This window comes from Lycium barbarum, chromosome 9 (assembly GCF_019175385.1).
Source record: "Lycium barbarum isolate Lr01 chromosome 9, ASM1917538v2, whole genome shotgun sequence".
NCBI lineage: Eukaryota > Viridiplantae > Streptophyta > Magnoliopsida > Solanales > Solanaceae > Lycium > Lycium barbarum.
In genome coordinates, this window is record NC_083345.1 from 115,912,518 (window position 1) to 115,938,390 (window position 25,873).

General features: G+C 37.7%; 1 protein-coding gene across 1 annotated transcript; it reads right to left on the reverse strand.

Moving 5' to 3' along the window:
• Positions 1–22,414: 22,414 nt before the first annotated feature.
• Positions 22,415–25,873, reverse strand: LOC132609556 (vacuolar-processing enzyme-like). Its single transcript, XM_060323604.1, has 5 exons — positions 25,719–25,873; positions 24,514–24,723; positions 23,090–23,266; positions 22,936–22,986; positions 22,415–22,845 (listed from the first exon to the last, which is right to left on the reverse strand). Exons 1-5 carry the CDS (start codon positions 25,746–25,748, stop codon positions 22,648–22,650), a joined length of 666 nt encoding a protein of 221 aa, XP_060179587.1. The 5' UTR covers positions 25,749–25,873; the 3' UTR covers positions 22,415–22,647.

Sequence of the window (25,873 nt, forward strand, 5' to 3'; positions counted from 1 at the left end):
CCGTTTTTCATCCCCTCTGGGTTCGTCAACGGCTTTCGACCACTCTAGGTCCGCTTTATCCTTTTTACTTTGCAGCTGGGCTATGGCAATTCCTTGTTCGGCAATGGCGGTTCTCTATTCTTGCAACATTTCAAAAATAAACGTAAGTTAATCTCATCCGGGGTATCCGGTACTTTCCAGCCTTGTGCCCGAGATAAACTAATTGAATTATCAGTATTTAAAGGATCAGTGGCCGGCTAGATTGCATTCTCTTGGTTCATGGTGTTTTGCCGATTAAGGCCTTCTCTCGAATCAACTGAATTCGGGTCGACTGGATCTGTTGATAGATCCCGTAACACACTGTTCTCATTTTTTGCCATAATCTCGTTATTGTTGACATGACCAAATTATCCGCTGCTTTTCATTTGATCCGTTTTCACAGAGATTAGCAAAAAAATTCTTGATCTAGCGGGTAGGAGATAGAAGCCAAGATTAAAAAAATACTATTATCCTTGCCCCACGGTGGGCGCTGAACTGTTTATGTAGTTCAAATTACAAACAAAATGAAATCTCAATTTTCGAATAATGTGACCGAAGCCTATGTAGGCCACCTACGTATCCCACCATGGGAATCAGGTCAGGCGTAGTTCATGTTACGAACAAACGGAATTTTTGAAATTTTCTATCTTAAGAGCTCGAACCCGATATAGGTTTCTTACGTATCCCGCCGAGGGAACATAGTTTTCATTACATAGAAAAACATTACAAGATGTTACATATGAACTAAATAAAAAGCTCCTAGACGTAATATTTCTTGACGGCATTTGCGTTAATAGCTTTAATGCTCCTCCAGTCAGTACTCGATGAACTATGTAAGGCCCTTGCCAGTTGGGTGCAAATTTTCCCTTAGCTTCATTTTAGCATGGGATTATGCGCTTCAATACCAATTGCCTCAGTTTGAACTATCTCGTTCTTACCTTCTTATTGAAAGCTTTGGCCATTCTGTTCTAATAAAGTTGCCCATGACAAATTGCATTCATCCTCTTTTCATCAATGAGCATCAATTGTTCATATCGATTATGTATCCACTTAGCATCACTCAACTCAGCTTCTTTGATAATTCTCAAAGATGGTATCTCTACCTCTACAGTTAATACCGCCTCTGTCCCATAGACCAAAAGTAAGGCGTTGCCCCGATTGAAGTCCTTACAGTGGTGCGATAACCGAGAAGGGCCAATGGCAATTTTTCATGCCAATGCCTGTAATTATCAATCATCTTTCACAATATTCTCTTGAGGTTTTTGTTGGCTGCCTCAACCGCTCCATTTATCTGAGGTCTGTATGGGGTGGAATTACGGTGAGTAATCTTAAATGTTTCGTAAATCTCCTGCATCATATCACTATTGAAATTAACTCCATTATCTGTTATAATCGACTCCGGGATATTGAATCGACAAATAATGTTGTTGCAAACAAAAGCTGCCACCACCTTCTTCGTCACTGACTTATGCGAAGATGCTTCTACCCATTTTATGAAGTAGTCGATGGCCAATAGAATGAACCTATGTCCATTTGACGCGGCAGGCTCGATAAGGCCAATGACATCCATGCCCCAAGCTGCAAATGGCCACGGAGAACTCATCACATTTAATTCATTTGGCGGGACTCGAATCAAAATCTGACATTAGTGACACTTTTGCACATAACGAATGCAGTCTGTTTCCATAGTCATCCAGAAATAGCTAGCTCGTAGAATTTTCTTATCCAGAGTAAAACCATTCATATAAGGCCCACATGTACCGCCATGTACTTCTTCAATTAACTTGGCCGCTTCTTTGGCATCAACACATCTTAGCAGCCCTAAATCTGGAGTCCTCCTATAAAGGATTTCTCCATTTAGGAAAAAATGATTTGCTAACCTTCGAAGTGTTTTATTCTGAACACTTGTTATGCCTTCTGGATAGTATTCTGCATTGAGATACTTCTTAATGTCATAGTACCAAGGTTCTCCATCAGGCTCTTCATCTATATAGAAACAATAAGCCTGCTGATCGTGCACATTTACCTTGATATGATCTATGTAATTCTTGTCCGGATGTTGAATCATGGAGGACAAGGTCACCAAAGCATCAGCGAACTCGTTTTGAGCCGTCGGGACAGGTTTGAATATCTCCTTGATAAACCTTTTACACAAATCTTGCACGCAGTGCAGGTATGGAAGAATCTTGATGTTCTTAGTGGTCCATTCGCCTTGCACTTGATGAACCAATAAGTCAGAATCGCCTATACCTAATAATTTTTGTATGTTCATATCAACGGCCATTCTGAGTCCAAGAATACAAGCTTCATATTCTGCCATATTATTGGTGCACGAAAACTTGAGCTTTGGTGAAATTGGGTAATACTGGCCTGACTCCAAAATTAAGACTGCTCCAATGCCGACTCTTTTGGATTTCCAGCCCCATCAAAGAACATTCTCCACTATGGATATTCTTTTGCGATATCTTCTCTGACAAACAATACTTCTTCATCAGGGAAATAAGTCTTAAGAGGCATGTATTCTTCATGTACGGTATTTTTAGCAAGATGATTGGCTATTGCCTTCCCTTTAACAACCTTTTGGGTAACATATACAATATCAAACTCACATAGAAAAATTTGCCATTTGGCTAACTTTCCAGTAGGCATAGGCTTCTGAAAGATATAATTGAATGGATCCATCCTTAAGATGAGATAAGTAGTATATGCAGACAGATAATGTCTCAACTTTTGTGCAACCCAAGTCAAGGCACAGCAGGTGCGTTCCAACAAAGTATATCGGGCCTCGTAAGGCGTGAACTTCTTACTCAAGTAGTATATTGCTTGCTCCTTCTTTCCCGTTTCATCATGTTGTCCTAACACACATCCAAATGCATTTGCTGACACGGACAAATACAATAACAAAGGTCTTCCAGCTTCTGGAGGCACCAAAACAGGCGGATTAGACAAATACTCTTTGATTCTATCGAAAGCTTTTTGGCAATCTTCTGTCCATTTGGTAGCAGCATCTTTTCTAAGCAGCTTGATTATTGGCTCACATATCACTGTCGATTGTGCTATGAACCGACTAATGTATTTGAGACGACCGAGGAAACTCATCACGTCCTTTCGACTCTTTGGGGCAGGCAAGTCTTGAATGGCCTTTATCTTCGAAGGATCTAATTCTATGCCTCTTCTACTCACAATAAAACCCAAAAAATTCCAGCAGGAACACTAAACGCACATTTTGCGGGATTCAACTTCAAATTGTATTGCCTCAACATATCAAAGAACTTCTTCAAATTCGTCTGATGATCTGAACTCTTCCGTGACTTGATGATGATATCATCCACATAGACTTCAATATCCTTGTGGATCATGTTATGAAAAATGGTAGTAATGGCTATCATATAGGTGGCACCTGCATTCTTGAGCTCAAAAGGCATCACTCGATAATACTATAATCCCCAAGGTGTGATGAGTGTTGTCTTCTCAGCATGTTCTTCATCCATCAGAATTTGTGATATCCTGCGTACAAATTAACGAATGACAGTAACTGATGCTTCGCACAGTTATCAATAAGTATGTGAATATTTGGGAGGGGAAAGTCATTTTTCGAACTAGCCCTATTGAAATCCCGATAATCCACGCACACCCTGACTTTGCCATCCTTTTTTGGTAGAGGCACGATATTGGCTAGCCAAGTGGGGTACCTTGCAGCTCGAATGACCTTTGCATCAAATTGCTTGGAGACTGCTTCCTTGATTTTTAAAATCAAATTCGGCTTAATGTTTCTCTTCTTTTGTTTTATCGGAGGGCAAAAGGGATCAATAGGCAGCTTATGCGAAACAATATTTGTGCTCAAACCCGACATATCATCATAATACCATGCTAACACATCTATTTATTGTCTCAAAAAGTTGATCAATTCTTCCCTTGTGACGGAGTTAAATGGATGCTAATTCTCGTTTCCCTCACTGTTTCTGAGTCTCCCAAGTTTATGGTTTCTGTTTCATCCAAATTCGGTTTTGTCTTATTCTCAAATTGTTCAAAATCCTTAGTTAACTCTTCAGGTTGCATGTCCTTTTCATATTCTTCAGAATCTTGTTCGGCATTGACTATAGGCTTACTTGTTTCATTACGGGTCACATTAAAGTATCGGCAGATTTATTAATTTGATTGCTGAAAAATAAAAGAAAAATTAATTAAATAAATATGGGATAATAAATAAAAAGCATAGCTTGAATTTGGCATTTGAGATTTCAAAAGTTTGGAGGCAAAACAACAAAAGCATAAACACGATTCAGGCCTTAGTTTCGTATCGTGTTGTTTTATCAAATACTAATACAAATCGTCTACCAAGACTCCCAGAGAACCGGAGAACCGGGGGCAGGGTACATGTCCAATTGTCTAAAACATCTCCAGGCTTAGCATCCCAGATAGTTGGAGTTCTGGGGCAATCATTCAGAATCACGTTCCATTCAGCTTCCTCCTCGGCAAAGAATAAATTCTTGAGACCTTCCACGAGGCTGTCTTCAGGTTCTTCTTCTGATGCTTGGGTGGCGGATGCTTTGAAAAATGACTGATTCAGGAGAGGAACAGGCTTTGGCAAGGGAATATCACTTCTTCTTTTGAGACTAGCCAGTGAAATTTCTTCAGGAGTAGGCTTGTATCCAAGACCGAAAGTATCCTTCTGCCCGGGTAACTGAATCGGTTCCACAATTCCATCCAAGTTCAACCCGAGACCTTGACCGGGCTGGAAACCATTCTTCAATATCTCCCAAGCCACCATCATAACACACGCAGCAATTTTACCTTTTCATCTTGAGTATTACACATGGTTTCCTTAACATGGAAGATAGATCTATCCAGCCTTTATACACTTTAAATAATAGAAATTGAGCTTTAGGGATAGATCGAATTGTTGGCTTATCCACGGATCATAATTTCTTACTGGCTCCAGACAAATTTCAAACTTTCATGTAGGGTGGGGGGGACTGCACCATCCATATGGATCCATGGCCTTTCTATCAGCAGATTGTAGCAAGCGGATGTATCCATTACTTGGAATTCCACCGTAAACTCCACAGGTCCAATTTTCAGGGCTAAGTCAATCTCTACCGCGACACCTCTTTGGGCTCCATCAAAACCTTTGACTCTCACCTGACTGTCGCGAAGTTTCCCGATATCAATTCCTAAAGTACGGAGAGTGGTGATAGTACATATGTTCACAGCTGAACCCCCATTAATCAACACTTTAGAAATAAACATGTCCCTACATCTGACTGTAATTTTGAAGGCCTTGTTGTGCCCCAAACCTTCAGGTGGCAATTCATCATTATGAAAAGAAACTCAGTGGGCTTCAAGGATTTCTCCAACCATAGCTGAAAGTTTCTCGCTGGAAATCTCAGGCGGAACATAAGCTTCATTCAGTACCTTTGCTAAAGCGTTCCTATGAGCTTCATAATTCATCAACAATGCCAATAAAGAAATTTGGGCTGGTGTTTTCTTTAGTTGTTCTACAACAGAATATTCTTTAGTTGGCATTTTTCTCAAGAATTCTTCAACTTCAGCCTCAGTCACAGCCTTCTTTTGGCCATTTTCTTTGCTTGGTGCTCCTCATGATACTTCCTCGAGGGTGTAACACCACCCAGATCTAGTCATTCCAGCAGCAACAGTTTCTACAACCAATTTTCCATTTACTTTTTCCCTTTCATTAGACTGATAGTTCCAAGGAACTACTTTTGTGTTGAAAACAGGTGCCTGAACAAATAAGGTCGTGATCCTAGGTCTTGGAGTGAGCACTTCCACTTCAATTGGGGCCCTCATTTGGACCGTGATCATTGGAGCAACAAAGGCTGGTAATTCAACCTTTTCCTCTTTTTTGATTGGCACAATAGTCCCTTCCAAATCAAAGTTCTCATCAATGGTAATCATGTTCACATTTGTGTCACCATTATTGGGTAGCGGACTGTTGTTTATATTTAGGGGAGCTCCTTTGAGCTGGATGACCCCTTCTTTGATTAATGCTTTGATTTTTTCCTTGAGGCAATTTTCAGTATCATGTCCAGTAACTCCTGAGTGATACGCGTAACGTTTAGTTCCATCATACCATCTAAGAAGGGGATTAAGAACTATTCCCTGAATTGGTTTTATTATCCCTGCGGCTCTCAATCTTTCATACAGTTGGGCTAAGGGTTTGGCTAACGGTGTGTACGTTTTGTTTGGCTTTATTTCAAAGTTTGGGCGAGGTCTGGGTGTATTTTGTGGATGGGTTGGTCATTGGTATTGGGGTTTAAGTGAGTAGTTTGGCGGGTATTGTGATGGGCTTTGGTGGGTAGGTACTCGAGATGGGTAATATGCGGGTTGGGTATAGCAAACAGGATGGGGAATGGGTGGAGGTTGGTAATAAGGCTGGGGGGCTTGGGTGTATTGGCTATCGTATGAAGGCTGGTATGAAGGGTATTGGTAGGTTAACATTTGGTTCGGTCTTCATTCCTGGATGGTCATGATCGCGGACACTCTATCCCTTTTTTTCTTAGCTGAATCTGATTGGATTGCTTTGTTGTTGCTTGCAAGGCTACCAGATTTGTGACTCTTCCTATCTTGATTCCTTCTTCTATGAAATCTCCTATTTTAATGACTTCAGAAAAATTTTGTCCGATGATCCTTATCAATCTTTCATAGTATGTGGCATATTTTAAAGACTGCACAAAGAGTGTCGTCATCTCGCTCTCTGCCATTGGGGGTTGGACCTTCGCGGCTTCTGCTCTCCAGCGCATAGCGTGCTCTCAAAATTTTTTTGTTGACTTCCTTTCCAGCTTCATCAAGTAGAATCTATCTGGGATATTCTCGGTGTTAAACCTAAACCTATCCATGAATTCTTGGGCCATCTCCCCCCAACTGTGCCATTTCTGCGGGTCTTGGCATGTACCAATAAAGTGTTTCTCCTATCAAACTCCTTATAAACAGCTTCATCCTGATAGCTTGATTTTTCCCCACTCCAATAATCTTATCACAGTACGACCTCAAGTGAGCCCGAGGATTTCCTTTTCTATCAAACATATCAAATTTTGGTACTTTATATCCAGCAGACAACTCGATGTCAGGATCAATGCACAGATCCTCGTACTCCAGTCCTTCACATCCCTTGTGGGTTTGGATGCTTCTAACTGCTTCTTTCGGACTGCGAATTTCCTTTGCTACGTTCTCGTCTGCTTTCGCCCTGGCTTCCCTTTTTATCTCCTCATAAGGGTCAACTTCTAGATGCTGCACGGCCTGTAATTGGGTAGTGAAAGGTTGAGCTTCTGCTACATACACTGGTGGCACATACTGCATGTTATTGTTAGCGGTGAAAGGTGGCGGATTGGCTTGTTGGAATTTAATTTATTGGGGGTTGGCTTGTTGCGGGTCATTTTGTTACGGGATGGTTTGTTGTGTGTTGGTTTGTTGTATGGTGATTTGTTGCGAGTGGAGCGGTGGTGGAATGGCTTCTTGTGGATTTGATTGTTGTGAAATGGTTTGTTGTAGGCTAGTTTGTAATGGGATGGGGGGTGAATTGGTAGTGCTTGGATTAACTGTGTGAAGTGGAGGATTCGAGGGAAAGGGCTGAGGGGCGGGCAAGTCAATAGGCGAAAAGGATGGTGGGATTGTCGCACTTGTTCTTTGTTCATAGTGAGGCGTGTTTAGGGTAATGGAAAGGTTGGTGAGATTTTGCAGTCGCTCAATTTCACTTTGCATGTTGGCTATTTTCTGCATCAATTAGGCGATAATTTCATCATTTCCTCCTCTCGAAGCATCAGGTTCGTCTCTTGGAATGGTGACAAGTCCCAAGCCAGTCTGTTCGGATGCCCCTGAATCATTCATATCATTAGATGCTCGTGCTTTTGATCTTGTAAAGTACGGGTGGTCTGCCAATTCGCAGTCAACACGAATAAACCTTTGGGGGGATAATAAAAAAATAAAACCTTCAAAAACGAAGAAAACTGCATTAGTATAGTGCGAATGCTTGTCGCTTAAAATAATGCGAACATTAAGCAAACAACGGTGAAATAAACACGTATTGCATACCAAAAAAATCACATAGTAAAAGGGAAATATAGCAAACATAGCGTGACCTATTATGCAAGGGACCTCTTTTGTGCCAGAGGTAGGCCTAATACGAATTTGAAGGATAAAATATGCAATCATATGTCATCCTAATGTGCTATTAATTGAAGACCTCCCAAAACATACAATGTTTGAAAATTTATATCCTGGTACAAAAGAAATTATTACAATCTCTACTTGACTTTCATAAGCTAATTAACATGAGGAAGGCCCTTCATTAATCTTGAGCCTCTTGGTTGCTTGGATTGATTGATCGATCTTCCGGTGATTTTGGATAATGTATGACATAGCCAGAACTCCTCCCGTTTTGATGCCTTCCTGGATGAAAGTGTCTCCTTGCTCAGCCAAAAGTGTATCTAATTCTTGCATGTTTTGTTCGTAACTAAGTGCCTGCTGCTTCCATTTTTCTGCTTCCTTCTCCTTTTCCTCAAGTTGTGCATGGTGCTCGGCTTCATAGACAAGGATTTTCTTACGTAGTTGTCGGAGTAAGATGTGTGCTTCTGCTTCTCCATCCTTAATTCGTCCCCTCGGGCTAACGCCAGGTTTTATTGATCCTTCCAAGTTAGAGGATAGCCACTCCAAATAGTTATCCTCACATCCAGCTTGGTATCTGTTTGACCCAATTAAATCTGCTTTCATGGTTTCCCTCGATTTCCACATGCTTATAACTTCTTTTACAAAAGGAATTTTTCCCTCTTTGTAGTCAGCTCGATAATGATCCATGTCTGCCACTAAAGGTGTGCTTTGCTTTCTTCCAAATTGTCTTAAAACTCTCAGTGAGGTAGAAGGTTGCAAACACCGAAGCCCCATCAAAACTAAAAATGGCACGATCTTCGTACGAAACACCAAACCCTCAGATGGAAACCAACTGAACATCCACTGAATTGAATCATCGTTCAAATGGGTAAGAAGTCTTACCTATCCTTCTACACAATCTGGCTTTTCAAATGGCCCCCGGAACATGTCCAAGAATGTGATTTTCACCCGTTGGCTTTCGAAATGCTAGACTTCTGTCGACCTTTTGAATATGTTCCATCAACCAAATTTGTGAAAGCAAGTTACATCCCTCAAAATGCTTGTACCCGTGTTTGTAACGTCCTAACGCTCGATAGATATCTACCACGACCATAGGGACCACAGTGTAGTATTTTCGGTCAATGCCACCAAATAGAGCTTCAGTTACAGTAATGAGTCGGGTGTGAATATCTCTCGTTGTCCCTTTAGGGAATACTATAGTTCCCAAAAAACACACTACGAAAGCGAAGCACCGTTTTTGTTTCCAAGAGTCATACGAGAAAACTCGTCTTGATGATTGGTGAAACTTTGTTGATAGCCAAATCTATGATACAAGTACTCAAAAGTTATTGTAGACCCTTGTAAACATTCTATGCCTTTACCCTTCCTGAATCCGAAACTGTCAACAAATTCCTTTGGTAAAGGTTCCTTTGGAATAATCATGCCACAATTTTGTCATTTTTTCTTTTTATGTAACAAAGCAGCATTTTCTAAATATCCATCTATTTCCTCTAACAATGGGCTCATTTCATTGTTGCCGAATCTAAACACGACCCTCGTCTAATCCCAAAACACAGTTGCTGCCTCGATGATGTCTCTACGCAGTTGGATATCCATTAAAGACGGTAAGTGCCCCAACACTCCACGTACCACCCGCTGTCTGCAGTCCCCCAAATCAATCCACCATGCTTTTAGTTAAGGTGGAATGCTCAAAACCATGCTGAATCTCGAGTAAATATTGTGCTGACTCATGGCTACCTGCGTTCACAAACGGTTAGTTCTATCTAAATAGCATATGGTCCACATAACATACATGTTTATCCTTCAAATCAATGCACATAACGTGATAACCGTCTCTTGGGGTCATATACCCACTCGAAAATTTGGACGAGGTTGACTAATGGACTTAATGCACCTTGGGTATTAAGCCTCCTAGGTTTGCGTGATACATGTCCTTATAAAGGGTTTTGGTTTAGCTCTATCTTAGGCTAACTAGGAGTTGGTTTCCTATGACACAAGGCTCCCCCAAGTGGACAAATTGGGAGTGAAAAGTCCGCGACTGTCGACTGCACCGCCGATTGACTACATCCACAGGATCGATCCAACTAAAGGGTAATTCAGTAATGCACGGCCCTGAACCGCGAAACCGCTTTAAGTGTGTGAATTTATGTGAATTTTCCAGGAGTGGAGGAAATATGAACGGAATGCCAATTTAAGGAAAGAAATAACATACATATTACATAGAAAATTCTCATAAGGAATAAAACAATAATAAAACCTTTAAAATCACATAAGGGAAAAAGCAGCAATAAAGGCAAAATAAACAAAACATCCAATAAATTATTTATTAACCTAAGTCTGTCATGGTTAGAACCTAAAGATCTCCAGCGGAGTCGCCAAGCTGTTATACCCCATTTTAAACGGGTTAAAATAGAGTACAACATATTGGTGATTTCTATTTTGTTTATTTTAAGGAGTCGCCACCTAATTAATTGTAAGATGAATTAGGACTTATTAACTAAGGTAAAGCCCGACTAAACCTCTGTTAATGGTCTACTTAATTAGTGATTCTAGGTAAAGGTTCTTGATTATCCTAAAGGGGAGGGGTTAGGCATCCTTTAGAATCCATTAATTATGGTTAACTACCAAACTTAGGTTAATATCAAAAATATAATAAATAATATTTAAAAAGTAATCTTAAGGAAAATACCTTATAAAATGCATATACGTAAAAAATAAAAAAAATAAAAAAAGAGAAAGAGAGAAACTTTGAAAATAAAAAATATAATGCGTTTCTAAACTTACATAAGGAAATAATTATCTTCAAAAGGCCAAAAATCATTTTATAAATCATATATCTTAATATCATTTTACATGAAAGTATTTCCACCACAACTTGCGTGTATTTTAAGTAAGGAATTGCATATAAATAGTAGCTTTTAAAAGAAGATTTAGCAAGTTTGATCCTTGGATAAAATTATGTTATGTGAATATGGCGATGCAAACGAAATCTAGACTTATTTTTATAAGATGATGTAAAAGGACGTGAGTTTTCTTTCTCCTTTTTATTATTTTCTATTAACAATATTCGGCTAAAAATATGCATAATTGGATAAACCTTAAAAAATGGTTTATAAAATATACTTGAGTTCATATTTGTGTATTAGCGACGTTTTAAAATTTCTAAGATAGTAATAATAAAACATGATTCCCTTAACTCAAAATATGTATTCACGCTATTGAAAATCAACTGTTCTAGTAAAAATAAATATTGCTATAAACATAAAATAATAATAAAAAAAAAAGAGAATGAAACCTATAGAATTAATTGTTGGTTTCTCCTTTAAATTAACTACCCACTATTACTAACACTATCCTCAGTAATCCGCTAGAATTCATCTAATGTTAAGAAAACGAAATAAAGTAAATCTTTAGTCATTCAATACAAATCGAAAATGCACAACGGAGCATAAAATAGAGGGGGAAATGAATTAAATGGATCGGTCATTTCAGGCCAATTGCTGTGAACTGTTGCTACTGTTATGGGCCTCGGCCCAGAATCGTTTTGCACAGCTGATGGGGTTGACTCGATAAGAATGTTTCGTTGGGCTTTAGCCCAACGTCGAATGCGGAAGAAGATGAGTCTCTTGGACTCGTATGCGATGGTCATGCATAAAATGAAAGAAAATGATTAGTACATAACCATTGAATAAGGCTAAACATATATAATGTAATTTCAAAGCAGACCAGTGGATTATGTATATACTGTGTATATTTAAGTATACCGCATGTATACACATTCATAAGGATGCATAGAAGGTTAATATCGAAAAGCTTTTTCCCCCGTCTTCCCGATGTTGCACAAGTTCCAAGGAATTTCATGAATCTCAGGCATGACTAACACCGGGGAGGGTTCAAACTTAATCCATAATGACCCACTAATCTCCCCATAAACGTATTAAATAAGATATATTGGTAATATACAATATATATATATATATATATATATATAATCACACAGTATACCTGCAATGGATAGCCACATAAAAAATAAAAAATTACAGAATCAACACCATATTCATGAAATTTTCCTATAGCATAGTGATGGCATGAAATAAATTTCAGTTCAGGTCAAGTTTTCCAGAACAAGTGCAGTATCTGTTTTCCTTTTTCTAAAGAAAATGAGGCAGCAACTAATTTTCCCAAAATGCAACAGCTTGAGAACACTTTAAGGTGCAACAACCCAAAAAATGCCACAACATTGAGCAACGATAGGTAGCAATAGATACAGCGGATGGCTAGTAGTGGATAATCAAAGTGTGATAGCCAGCCAAGGTCATAAATTCGATCATTCAATAAATACACAACATGGTCAACAAAGGTTAAATTCTCAGGCTAAGCACATGACTATTAAGATTAAAACCAAACCAAACTGCAAACAAGGACTAATATAGATTTGTCCCCAGCTACAGAATAATAGACTGCACAGCTAGACTGATCCATATAAGACTTAAGCATATAAACATGGTTGATCAATTCTTACTTATACTGCACATACAACCAACTACATAATCAAACAATAACACATAACTAAGGTATGCCACTAACTTAACACGGTGTAGAGAAAACAATACTGATTAGGACAGGATTAGAAACAGATAAACCACATTGTGTGAATTAGGCCAATTTCTTGACATGTGAGATTTTATTTTAGACATGCTTAAGCTAACGGATAACACTTGGACACTTTTAGAAGCAACGTAGGCTTAGCTAATATGATGCACAGAATCCATGCTCAACACAGGTCTAATCAGTTTAATCTATGTTAAATTCAAACATTAGATAGGATGATAGGAGCAATAACTAACTAGGATTATTATGGTAGTATATTAACACAGGACACATATTTAACCTGGACAAATCATACTCAGACAATGCTCAAAGACATGCTTAAATTAAAACAGACTAGACTAACAACTAGTCATGCTAAAAAAACTAAATAGCTTAAATCTATTGAACAACAAATAGTACAACCAAACTAAAGCATGTTGAACTAAGCCAAAACAAGAAGGTAACTACCAGAAAAGAAACTGAACAAACAGGGGATTAGTTACCACAAATTGTGCCTAATAAACTTAACAACACAGGAAACCAACCACCATAACCTAACATAATAAGCTAATCAAAACAACAAAGCAACCAATTACTATAAATTAAACACATAAAATGCAAAATAAAAGGAAAGGGGAATTACTTTCTTCGGGTGCAGCGAAATGAGGCTTCGAATCTCCAATATACCTTAAAACACCGCAAACTCCGAGTTTGTATACACTCGGATCCGAACCAATACCAGGGGAAAAAACCAACAGAAAAGGATTTAGTATTTTTGAATCGATATCAAACAATATTATGACTGCTAAAAACTAATATTTTGTAATGGGATTTTTGGGCGGCCGAAAGAACTTGTATTTTCAGGGGATTCGAGGAGGATAAAAGCTTTTCTTTATTCTTTCCTAAATGACTCCAGAAATGATTATTTATAGGGGAAATTTTCAGGTTTTTCCTGGGGTTCAAAAATTAGGCGCCATTTCTTGGTTCAACGTTCAGATTTTGTAGGTATTTTGACCTACTCGATCAGAAAAAGAAGGGAAATGGACAAAACCCATTAAAACTTGTACTCGAAAATACAAAGGAATTGATAAAGAAAAGATTTTAATTTCACAAATGGACGAAATCCATTAAAAACGTTTCAGATCGACAACAGACAACGAAGGAAGACGACGACTTACACTGGTTGAACACTGACGGACATTAATTTGCTTTATCCTAAAACGACTACGCAGGATCTGTAGAGGAGAAAGGGTCTCTGTTGATTGCCCTTTGCGTCGAGGGGGAGAGAGAAAGGAGAGAGAGAGAGAAGCAGTGAGGGTGGTGTGCGGCCGAATTTTAGAGAAAGGAACCCTAGTGGTTCATTTATTGAATGACTCGGGGCGGGTCACCTGGTAGTGGGCTGGGTGATTGGGTTAAAATAATGGACTGCTGAATTTAGAATATGGGCTGGGTCGTTGCGGGTAGTGGGCTGATATAATTTAGGCTTTAGCCCAAATGAATTTAGGATTGATTACGGACTAATTATTATGGACTGGTCCGAAAATAATATGGATTGATTGGGCTCGGATTTTGCTGAATGAAAGAAACAATTTGGGCTTCTAAATTTAAATGAGAGACCTATTTTAATTAACTATATACTAAAGTGTGTTAAAATATTAACTAATATAAAATATATAATTATTAGTGCTCAGATAATAAAATTATATGATGTCGTAATAGCCGTGCAATAATATTTTTTGAAAGTCAACAATAAATAAACGTTATTATTTAATTATGGGAAAATAAATGTGATGCGTGCGCATAGGATGGTAAAAAATGCTGGAATGATTAGAATGCGAATTATAATAATAATGGTAATAATAATAATAACAAATAATAATAATAGTGGTAGTAGTAACGGTAATAAAAATAATAATAATAACAACAACAGTGACTACAACAGGATAATGAAACGCCGGTATTAATAAAAAATTAATAATTGTAGTACATCATAAATAATTAGTTCTTAAGTTGCCAGAGATATTAGAAGTGTAAATAAATATTTTAGATGAAGGCGGGACAAAATTGGGTGTCAACAGGCCGAGCTACCTGGGTCAATCAAACTACGTTTAACTTGTGATTTAAAAATAAGAGCAGAAATTACCAATGCATCACCGTGCGGTTAAATGATGCCTTCTGCATCCTCATTGCTGAAGGAGATGGAACCCTTGGGCCCGTAGTCCCGCCTCCGCTTCTCGCGTATAACAGATATCTTTGTTCGTTTCAACACCAGCCCTCAAGGAGCATCTATGCCACCGATTATCATATTGATTATATGCTGAGGTTCCACTAGTTCGGCCCGTTTGAGGGATTCCCTCTCCATGTAGAGGCTCTTAGCTAGTTCACTTAGGAATTCTCGAAGGTGGTCGTTCTTCAGTAACCGAGCCACCTTCTCCCTCAGTTAGTGACAGTCCTCCGTTCTGTGCCCATGAGTTCCGCGGTACTCACACATCACGCTCGGGTCCCGTTGACTTGGATCTGATCTCAGCGGTCTCGGCCATCTTGCCTCTCCGATACAGCCTATGGCCAAGACGAGATCTGAGGTATTGATGCTAAAGTTGTACTCAGATATCCTTGGTAGGTATTTGTTGCTAACCGAACTCCCGGTGTTACTCCTAAATGATAGGCCTCGACTGTTTGATGGGCGCTCAGTCCGTTTGTCACCTCGACCGGAGAATTAACTGGGGCCAACCCTTGATTTCTCTGACCTGAAACTCAATTTTTCTGAATGAGAGTATGGCCGGTACCTATCCCTTTATGATTGGACCTTCGAGTTATAAGCCTTTCTCGACTTTTCAGAGCTTTTGCTCCCATTCACGGGCTCTGGGGGAGCTCGAGTTGGTCATCCTCTACCTGAATCTTTGATTTGTACCTATTACGAACATCAGCCCAAGTCACAACCTCATATTCCAACAATTTTTCTTTCAGCTTGAATGAGGCTGTCAAGCTTTGAGGATTAAGCCTTTTGGTAAAAACCTGTGCAGCCCATTCCTCCGGAACCGGAGGGAGCTTCATTCGTTCCCTTTGGAAACTTTTCGCAAACTCTCATAGTAATTCATCAAGATGTCCGTCTTTCGGGCCTGCACCTTCTTAGCCCCAACATGGGCCTTCATGAACGCATCTGCGAGCATTTCGAGGATTGAATGTTCGAGCAGATGGTCATACCAGGTCAGTGCCCCCTTCGATAGCATTTCCCTAACCTTTTTCAGCCAAAACGGACTCAATTTCATCCTCTTCGACATCGTTGCCTTTTATGGAACACGTGTACGAAGTCACATATTCCTGTGGATCCGTTATTCCATCATATTTTTGGATGTCTGGTATCTTGAACCTTTTCAGGATCAACTTCGGAGCAGCACTTGGTGGAAAAGGCCTTTGCATGTACCTCTTCGAATATAATCCTTTTAAAATTGGAGGAGCCCCCGGGATCTGATCCACCTGAGAGTTGTACGTTTCCACTCTCTTCTTAATTGAGTCTACCCGTTTTCCCAATGTCTCGAGAATTCTCAGAACTTCAGTGGATGAACCGGCTCCCGATCCATTACTCTCGACTATCCGTGTTTCATCCCCTCTGGGTTCGGCAACGGCTTTCAACCACTCTAGGTCCGCTTTATCCTTTTTACTTTGCAGCTGGGCTATGGCAATTCCTTGTTCGGCAATGGCAGTTCTCTGTTCTTGCAACATTTCAAAAATAAACGTAAGTTAATCTCATCCGGGGTATTCGGTACTTTCCAGCCTTGTGCCCGGGATAAAGTAATTGAATTATCAGTATTCAAAGGATCAGTGGCCGGCTAGATTGCATTCTCTTGGTTCACGGTGTTTTGCCGATTAAGGCCTTCCCTCGAATCAACTGAATTCGGGTCGACTGGATCTGCTGGTAGATCCTGTAACACATTGTTCTTGTTTTCGGCCATAATCTCATTATTGTTGACATGACCAGATTGTCTGTTGCTTGCCATTTGGTTCGTTTCCACAGACATCAGCAAAAAAGTTCTTGATCTAACGGGTAGGAGATAGAAGCCAAGATTAAAAAATCACTATCATCCTTGCCCCACGGTGGGCGCCAAACTGTCTACCTAGAAATTAGGTAAAAATTGAATTTGTAAGTGAGATATAGGATTTGTGGATAACTTTAATCTATTTTTTGGTTTATGATCAATGCCTTAAATAGATATGTTGTTATATATGATTAAGCTAATGGTGTTAGAAGAATAAACAAAACCACAAAGATCCACCAATTCGGACTAAAAGAGAGAGAAGAGAGAGAATGCTTCAAGATATATTTTCTATTACAATATTCTAGATCTCAAAAAGCTAACCCTCTAAAAATGGGAAAATGCCCTCTATTTATAGTTTTGCCTCATGGGTCTTACATTCAATACAAAGCCTTTTTAGAATAGAAAAAACCCTAAAAGGATAAGATAGGGTCCTACGGTCTGACACCCGTATGCTTACCAATACAACGTGACAGAACGGTCTTGATGCATGGCAACTCTGCAACTGATTAACCGGACCAACGGCCACGATCAATTTGGCCATGGAGAAACCGGACTAATGGCCACAATTAATTTGGTCATGGAGAAACCGGACTAACTACGATGCAGAGTTTGGTCCGGAGATACCGGACCAAATAGATTTACTTTTCTCGGATCAACCGCATTTGGTGCAATCCCCCCGGTCTGAAAGAAAAACATCATACTTGTGCTTGTTTCTTCTTACCTTCGGTCTCCGGACTCACGGGTCTTGCGTAAATTTATTTTTTACCATATATATATATATATATATATATATATATATATATATATAGCAGTGTGATGTCGGTTGATACCGGCTTTTAACTCGCCATATAAAAGCAAACGATTCAAGAGGGGTAAAATCGTTAAAAGGACGAAATACTATTTTTCACATATTTTTCCATAACATGACTAAGTGCCGCTATTATCCTTTGGTCCAAAATCCTTTGCCCAATAGATTAAAAAAGATATTTTTAATAAATAAAGGGAGGGGAAGATCCATTTTATGATTTTTAGTCTTCAGTTTTAGGGGCTCTCACGAGCGGACCCTTTTTGGGTTCTTCACAGATCATTTTCTCTGGTGGCAACTCAACAGACCACGGCAACACAGCCACCAACGACGCAATAGCCACCCCCTATTCTCTTTCGCCTCTCTACATCTCCCCTTCCCGCTGCTCCGCTGTGTGACTATTTTAAATTGCAAAAAGCCACCAAGGTTTGAATTGATAGTTTGAAGGGTAGTATTTGAGAGAGCGGGTGGGGGAGGGGGGGAGATGAAGATATCTTTAGACTAAAAGGAGTTTGGAGGCTATTTATGAACCATATTCCATACATTTGGAATCCATTTAGAACTTTTCAGCTTTGATGATCCGGCAAGCTTGAATAATTGCATTATATAAGATTAATTCTCTCAAGAATAAAATTACAAATAACTTATTTAATTATTATATCATTAACATCAAGTACTATTGTACTTGGAAGACCAGTGAGCCACATATATAATATACTAGTGCTATTTGGCCCGTGCTTAATCCGAGCTCAAACTGATCTTACAAAATTCAATTTGTAGATATTTTGTAAATTTTTTCTGCGATTTTTCCCTTTACTTTCAATAGACTTCTATCCGAAAGTTAAGGAAAATATTTTTTTTGTTAAAAAAAAAATCAACCATTGGTTTTTCTAATTGCTATTTTACATAAATATTTTTAGACTAAAATCTCCAATGATTCAAATTCGGCTTTATATATGTTAAATTAATGTAATTTATTTTTTGAATTAAAATTACTTATTTTTTACCAAAAACTAGTGTCAATAATATTTGCTGCAAAAAAAAATATGTTGTATGATGAAATCAATAAAGTTAACTTATAAATAAATATAAATTATTAAGACCCATGACATTACAAGAAATTTTGTAGATGTTTTCTCAAATTAAACACGCGAAAAAAATATTGAAAAGTCCATAAAATTAAATTGTTCTTACTTTAAGCTTTCAATTTCCTTCCTAAAGATGCATGTTAAAAAATAACATATTTTTTCTTAATTTAATAAATCATTTTATGAAATTCGCATTGTAATAACTTTTCATGTTGAAATTAATTATTTTTTATTTGATTATACGGTATTTTGCAAAATATTTTAATATTAAAAAGGTAAAAAAATATACTCCACTATTTGCAATTGTTCTGTATTATTATTTTTTGGTTTCTTTAACTACAATGTTTTTAATATGTTTGTAGTTCCTCATTTAATATAATAATTTATTAGATAAATTTTGTGTTGAAAGTGTGCACACGTAAAATTTGCATAATTAACTAACGTACTTCGGACTATAATTTACAATTTCGATTCATTTTTAAGTATTCTATTTGTATTTATTATTTTGATTTTAAACCTAATCTTACCTTAAGTGAAATCTTTGTTAATTATTTATTTTTTCCAGCAGGTACGACACAAAATTATAGGAGAAACTAAAAACTTTATCTATAATCGGACGAAGAAATTTTTAAATAGCAAATGATAATTGGTAATTAACATCAACAAATAATAAATAATATTATAAAAATAATATTTTAATTTGATAATTAAGCCTATTTTATAGAATTTGATTGACGTGATAATTATATTCTTAAGTGTATAATAAATTCCTAAGGAAAGATATAGTTTTAAACAAATTTAATATATTTCTCATAAAAGATTTAAATATGCATAAGCATGTTTTGTGGGGGCCATTAATTTTTTCCATGACATCATCATCTTTAGTAGCATAAAAAAAGCCTTAAGGTTCTCAAAATTTACCAACAATTTGTAAGAGTTCACAAAGTAATAAAAATTTTAATTAGGGGTAAAAAGAGACAAAAATTTCATGTAAGGAATACAAAAAAATTAGTATTTTCCCCTTATGTATAATAGTAAAGAGGAGAGAGGGACTAAAGCAGGCATTGAACATTCAAATTTCATCGTACAAGCATAACTTATTTTTACTGATTCTCTAGCCAAAACAAGGTCACCAAGAGTCATCATCAAGCACTATTGCCCAGGTTATACTCCATCTATTTTACGCCCCTTGCAAGCAGCCATAAAAGCTTTTATCACAGCATCTCTTGAGAAGCCCGCTTCGCAAATGGATATAAATAATCCCAAGAGATTGTTATTTTGTATCAATGGAGAACCACATTGTGCCTCGAAAAGATGAACCTAAAGGAAAACCAATATAAGTTACTATATCTTAGGAATTCAAGTTAAAAAATTTGACACCACGCAAAGCAGATTTTTGGATTACCATTTTATTTATGCATTCCTGTTTGGCGTCAACGGATTTTACTGGAACCCTAAAGAGTAGATAAGACATTATATAGCTTTACTTTTGTTTGCTTGTTTTCAACGCTTTTCTGCTGCCTTTGTTCTTTATTTCCTGTTGCTTCTGATTATTCAAGTTTATGTCCAGTCACTTGAGCTGGTATGTTAACATTCAGTTCGTTAGTTGGAAAAAGTCTCAAAGTGTTTTTTGTTTCTCTATAGCTGATATATATATATATATATATATATATATATATATATATAATTTTGTTAGCTCCCTGGAACTATAGCTAGTATGTTATGGAGCTAACCACATCTTTCGTAATTCTGCTTACTTTTGTTATTTTACTTTGCATCTTCTTGATGCCATCAATGAAACTTATTACTACTTCATAAAAAATTAAAAAAAAGTCTTCTTGGAAAAGAGAAAAGAGCTGGGAAAAGCCTGCACTGTTTATTGTTCTCCTAAATTCCCTTATTTTAAAATTATCTGTTCGTAAGTTGATAGATTGATTGTAGCTTTAGCAACGATAGCAAAGTAGAAACCTATACCTTGCATAAATGTGCCTATTGACCTCTTCTTATGGAAGCATGAATGGATCTGTCTATCTTGAAACTATGCTTTTTGCATCTGGGAAGGTTCTCCGCTCCCAGAGCCCGGACTTTTTATATTTCTCGTTATTCGTTAAAGGTACTATCATTTTACCACATCCCTCGGAGGGTGCCTTGAAATTAGTTGCTGCCTTTTATTATTAAAACCCAGATAAAAATAAGTTACTCCTAATATAAATGCAAATTGTACTAAATAAGAAAGGTCTCTCAACTGTACTATGACCAAGAAAAATCTAAAAGTTTCCGAGGCGGTGAACCTATAAACCATAATATGCTTATAAGTTTCCCCTGGATTCACAATTTGTGAAGGAAAATTGGGATGATTGACAGAATCTGGAAATCCTTGTGTCTCCAAACAAAGTGCAGCATAATTTGAGTAAACAAATCCACCAGGTTTATTAGTCCACAATTCCATCTTTCTACCTGATTTAACTTTCATGAACAATAGCCGCCCTATGCAAATGCTTGCCCTCAGTATTATCCAACACATAGTTGATATCGTATCCACCTGGAATTTCATTGAACTTGCTCCCTATCGTATGTGGATCGAGGAAATCATAACCTGTTCCTTTAACCGGAGCAATTTTTCCAGTGGGATGAGCTTATCATCAACATAAGAAACCTGCGATCCGAAAATCTGAATAGCGCCGCTGGTGGCTCCACCAAGATTCCAGTAAGTGTGTGATGCTAAATTCACTGGTGTGGCTTTGTTTAAAGGCTTTGCTTGCATGTCTAGGGCTAATTTGTTTTTCGCAATGAACATGTATGTCACCTTGACATAAAGATCACCAGGAAATCCTGTTTAATAAAATTTGGTCATGAAAAAAATTCTAGCTAGAAAATCAATAGTTAGTAGTGAAGAGGATTCTATTAGAATAATAGATGCGTTTCACATCCATCTATAACAATGAGAACCTTTTTACTTGTTAAATGGTAGATAACAAAACATCAGCAGGTGCTAGAGACATCAGTTCCATGTTGGGTAGATGATAGCATCCACAATGGCATACCTCCATTAAAGGTTGACAGGCTTCAATGGAAGATCAAGAAGATGATTATTGTGGAAGAAAAGTCTAAAATTGAGTCCAAGAATTATGACAGGGAATGGACAAAGTGTTATATGTATATTTCATGATCCGAGTCCAAATCCAAGAGGAGAAAGATTGAGGCCTCATGAAGCCCAAGAGGAGCCCACAAGTAGGGCCCTTGAGGAGCCCAAAAAGGGCTGCATTACACGTAATATCAAGCCCAACAAGGGGCTGATTGGGGCTGATTTGTCATGCTTAAAGTGCTGAAATTCTACCCCAACAAGGGGCTGAAATGCACGAGCAAATTGGGTCCAAATTGAGTTAGGCATGTGAATTGGAGGATGGCCACTTTTTCCTCATTCTTTTGGGAAAGAATTTTGGTCTTCAGTTTTAGGGGCTCTCACGAGCAGACCCTTTTTGGGTTCTTCACCGATCATCACCTCCGGTGGCAGCTCAACAGACCACGGCAACACAGCCACCAATGACGCAAATAGCCACCCCCTATTCTCTTCGCCTCTCTACATCTCCCTTTCCCCCTACTTCTCCCCTGCGTGGCTATTTTAAATTGCAAAAAGCCATCAAGGTTTGAATTGATAGTTTGAAGGGTAGTCTTGTGGGTTTTGATGAAGATATCTTTAGACCAAAAGGAGTATAGAGGCTATTTATGAACCATATTCCATGCATTCAGGATACATTAAGAACTTTTCAGATTTGATGATCCTGCAAACTTGAAAAATTGCATTATATAAGATTAATTCTCTCAAAAATAAAATTGCAAATAACTTATTTAATTATTATATCATTAACATCAAATACTATTGTACTTAGAAGACCAGTGAGCCATAACATAACTTATTTCATCTTACAAGCATAACTTATTTTTACTGATTCTGTAGCCAAAACAAGGTCACCAAGAGTCATCATCAAGCACTATTGCCCAGGTTATAATACTCCTCATCCAGCTTATGCCACGCATCATGTTTACGCCCCTTGCAAGCAGCCATAAAAGCTTTTATCACATCAACTCTTGAGATGCCCGCTTCGCAAATGGATGAAAATAATCCCAAGAGATTGCTGTTTTGTACCAATGGATAACCACATTGTGCCTCGAAAAGACGAACCTGGTAAAGGAAAATCAATATAAGTTAACCTATATCTTAGGAATTCAAGTTAAAAAACTTGACACCACGCAAAGCAGATTTTTGGATTACCATTTTCTTTATGCATTCCTGTTTAGCGACAACTCTTCTCATGTCAAAGCCCTTTGTTGGACCGAAAAGAAAACCAATATAAGTTAGTAAGTTACTATATCTAGGAATTCAAGTTACAAAATTTGACACCACGCAAAGCACATTTTTGGATTACCGTTTCTTCTACGCCTTCCCGATCAGCAGCTCTTCTGTCAAAGAACTTTGTTGGACCGAAAAGAGAGACTCTGACTGCTTCTACAGCCTCATCTAGATATTGCCTATGCAGCACAGTCTTCATTATATATTCTCGAAGCTCGGCCTGCTCAACTGAATTGTCTTCTTGCATCTTGTACTGTGTAGATCAATAAAACATGCATCAAAAGCTCTAGTTCGATAAAAGTTGAGATAATGGATCAGATGAAGCAATCCAGTCAATCGTTTTGACAACTGCCGCTATGTTTTGCATGTCATCTATTTCAGAAGACACGTAATAATAATATTGAGGAGATGAATAATAGCTCAGACACTGAAGTTTTGGACAGTGAAAATGAAGTAAAGGAGGCGGGAAATTTAAGACCTAGGAAAACAAGGGGGGTGTTATATGATCCAAAATGGTGCAAGGCGACTGACTGTGATTTTTGATAATGTCTTAGCGAAGCTATAACCAGGTATGCAATTGAAAGATGTGTGGATACATATAGAGAAGGTAGTAAATGATAGAACAAGGGTTAGTGAAATGCAAGGCAAGCATCTGCCCATGGATATAGTATGCTGCCACGGATCCAAGAATGACAATTTCATTATAATGACTTTATTCCTACATAAATGTTATAAGACCAACATAAATCACCTGCAGAATTCTAAATTTTTGGAAAAATATTACCGACATAAATCACCTGTAATATTTTTGCCAACATTTGATCAAATATGTTAATTTATTTTTGATGTAACTGTTATACAATCTCATAAGTGTCCGATGTAACTTGGTCCATCCAATATGATTCAATTGATGTTTGAAAAGTTGAATTTTGTCGTAGCATGAGAGAGGTAGAAGAGATGAGATGGTTACTCTATTGTATTTGGTGCAATTCTTTTCAGGAGTTCTGCTGCAGGATGCTTTCTGCTGGGCTAAATTGATCGCTAATATGTGCAGGGAAATTGTCTATTAATGAATTTCTTTTAATAGATTACTTTGATTAGTTTTTTGTGAGGAACAAGCACATATGCATGTGTGTGTATTTCATTCATTTGCAGTTTCTTTTATTGTTTATGTAATTTTAACTATTTAAAAATATTTATTGTAATTATATTATTTTATGAAATACTAAAAATTAAATACCATGGGGCGTAAGTGTAAAACGCCTCACCTCATCTTACGCCCCCGCTTTTTAAGACACTGGCTACCATACAAAAGAATGATTTCAATTGGAGTACAGTCACAACACAGTACACAAGATAAATGCAAACTCGAAAGTCACTAGACAAAACTTGTACCAGTCTACTTAATGAAATCTTCTATCCCTCTCTTCCTCATATGTGTAATGAAATTACTTAATTATCATATAACGATACAAATGTTAATATGTAGCTCAAACTTACTCGTGACCATAAGGTCATAATATGAACATCGCCCGTCCTGACCACCTTTAAGGCCTTTATAGCATTGATCTTCTCTGCAAGAACATTTGCCGTGATAGGATCAAATCCTTGTTTTACCAAATCCTTCTCTAGCATAATATCTTTGTTTAGATATTTCTTAACATGAGATCCAACATTATAGTTGTTGAAGTTGGAACTTAATTCCTTCACCTACAAAACAACATACAACATAGCATTCAATTAGGGGTTTTCAGATGAGACCGAAAAACCGACAGCCGATCTAATAAACTGAAAACTTGCTCGGTTTGATTTGGTTCTAAATTTTCAAAAACCGAGAACATTTGGGAGCATTTCTTAAATTGTATTTTTTCTTATAGGCATAAAAACCCCACAAGCTATTAAAACTATCAAAACTTTCCTAATTCTTTTACAATTTTACCAAATGAGCAAGTCATCGTTCATAACAAAACAAAATAAAATTAACACGCTACTAGAAGGCCTTTCTACAAAATACATGATGTTGGCAAATAGTTGGAGGGAGTAATTATTAAAAATAAAGAAAAGGTTACAAAACACACTCCAACTTTGAGCGAAATTGCTGTAACACACTTCAACTTGCAGGGGTCCTATGACCCCCCACGACTATTTTTTTGTGTATTATTGAGGGTATTATCGGGTGATATCGACAAAAAAGTGAGCACGTAAAAGGAGGATTATTTGGAATTCAACGTGACAAATAGAGACGGGTCTATTCAGTTTTAAGTTCACCCTTGCGCGCTCAACCAACATGTGCTCACTTGCTTGTCCACGTCACCCGATAATACCCTCAATAATACACTAAAAAAATAGTCCAGGGGGTCATAGGACCCCGCAAAGTTAGAATGTGTTAGAGCAATTTCGGTCAAAGTTAGAGTGTGTTTTGAACTCTTTTCCCTTAAAAATATCTACCAACTAGAAGGCCTGATAGTGGCTTTTTCTGTCCGATGAAGAGTTTTGCTTAAAGTCCTGTCTGAAAGTCTTGCGGTATCAAAAAAGGAAAATAGAACATAGAGTAACGCATAGTTATTCCACGAAACCCAAACTTTGGCAAAACATCATATAAATCCAAAAAATTGCAGCAAAAAGAACAAAACAGAGAAATAGACAACACAGCATAACATGAGATAAAACAAGAAACAGCGGCGAAACAAAGAGAGATGTTTCACCTTGCTGAAGAGAGATTTTATATACTCCATTTGCAGAAATTTCTGGAGAGAAAAGAAAACAGTGAAAGAGGGTTGCAAAGTTGCGGCTCTCCTATTAGAGTAAAGGTATGGGTCAGAACATTTGTATATAGAACCGGCTACTGGTCTGGTCCTCA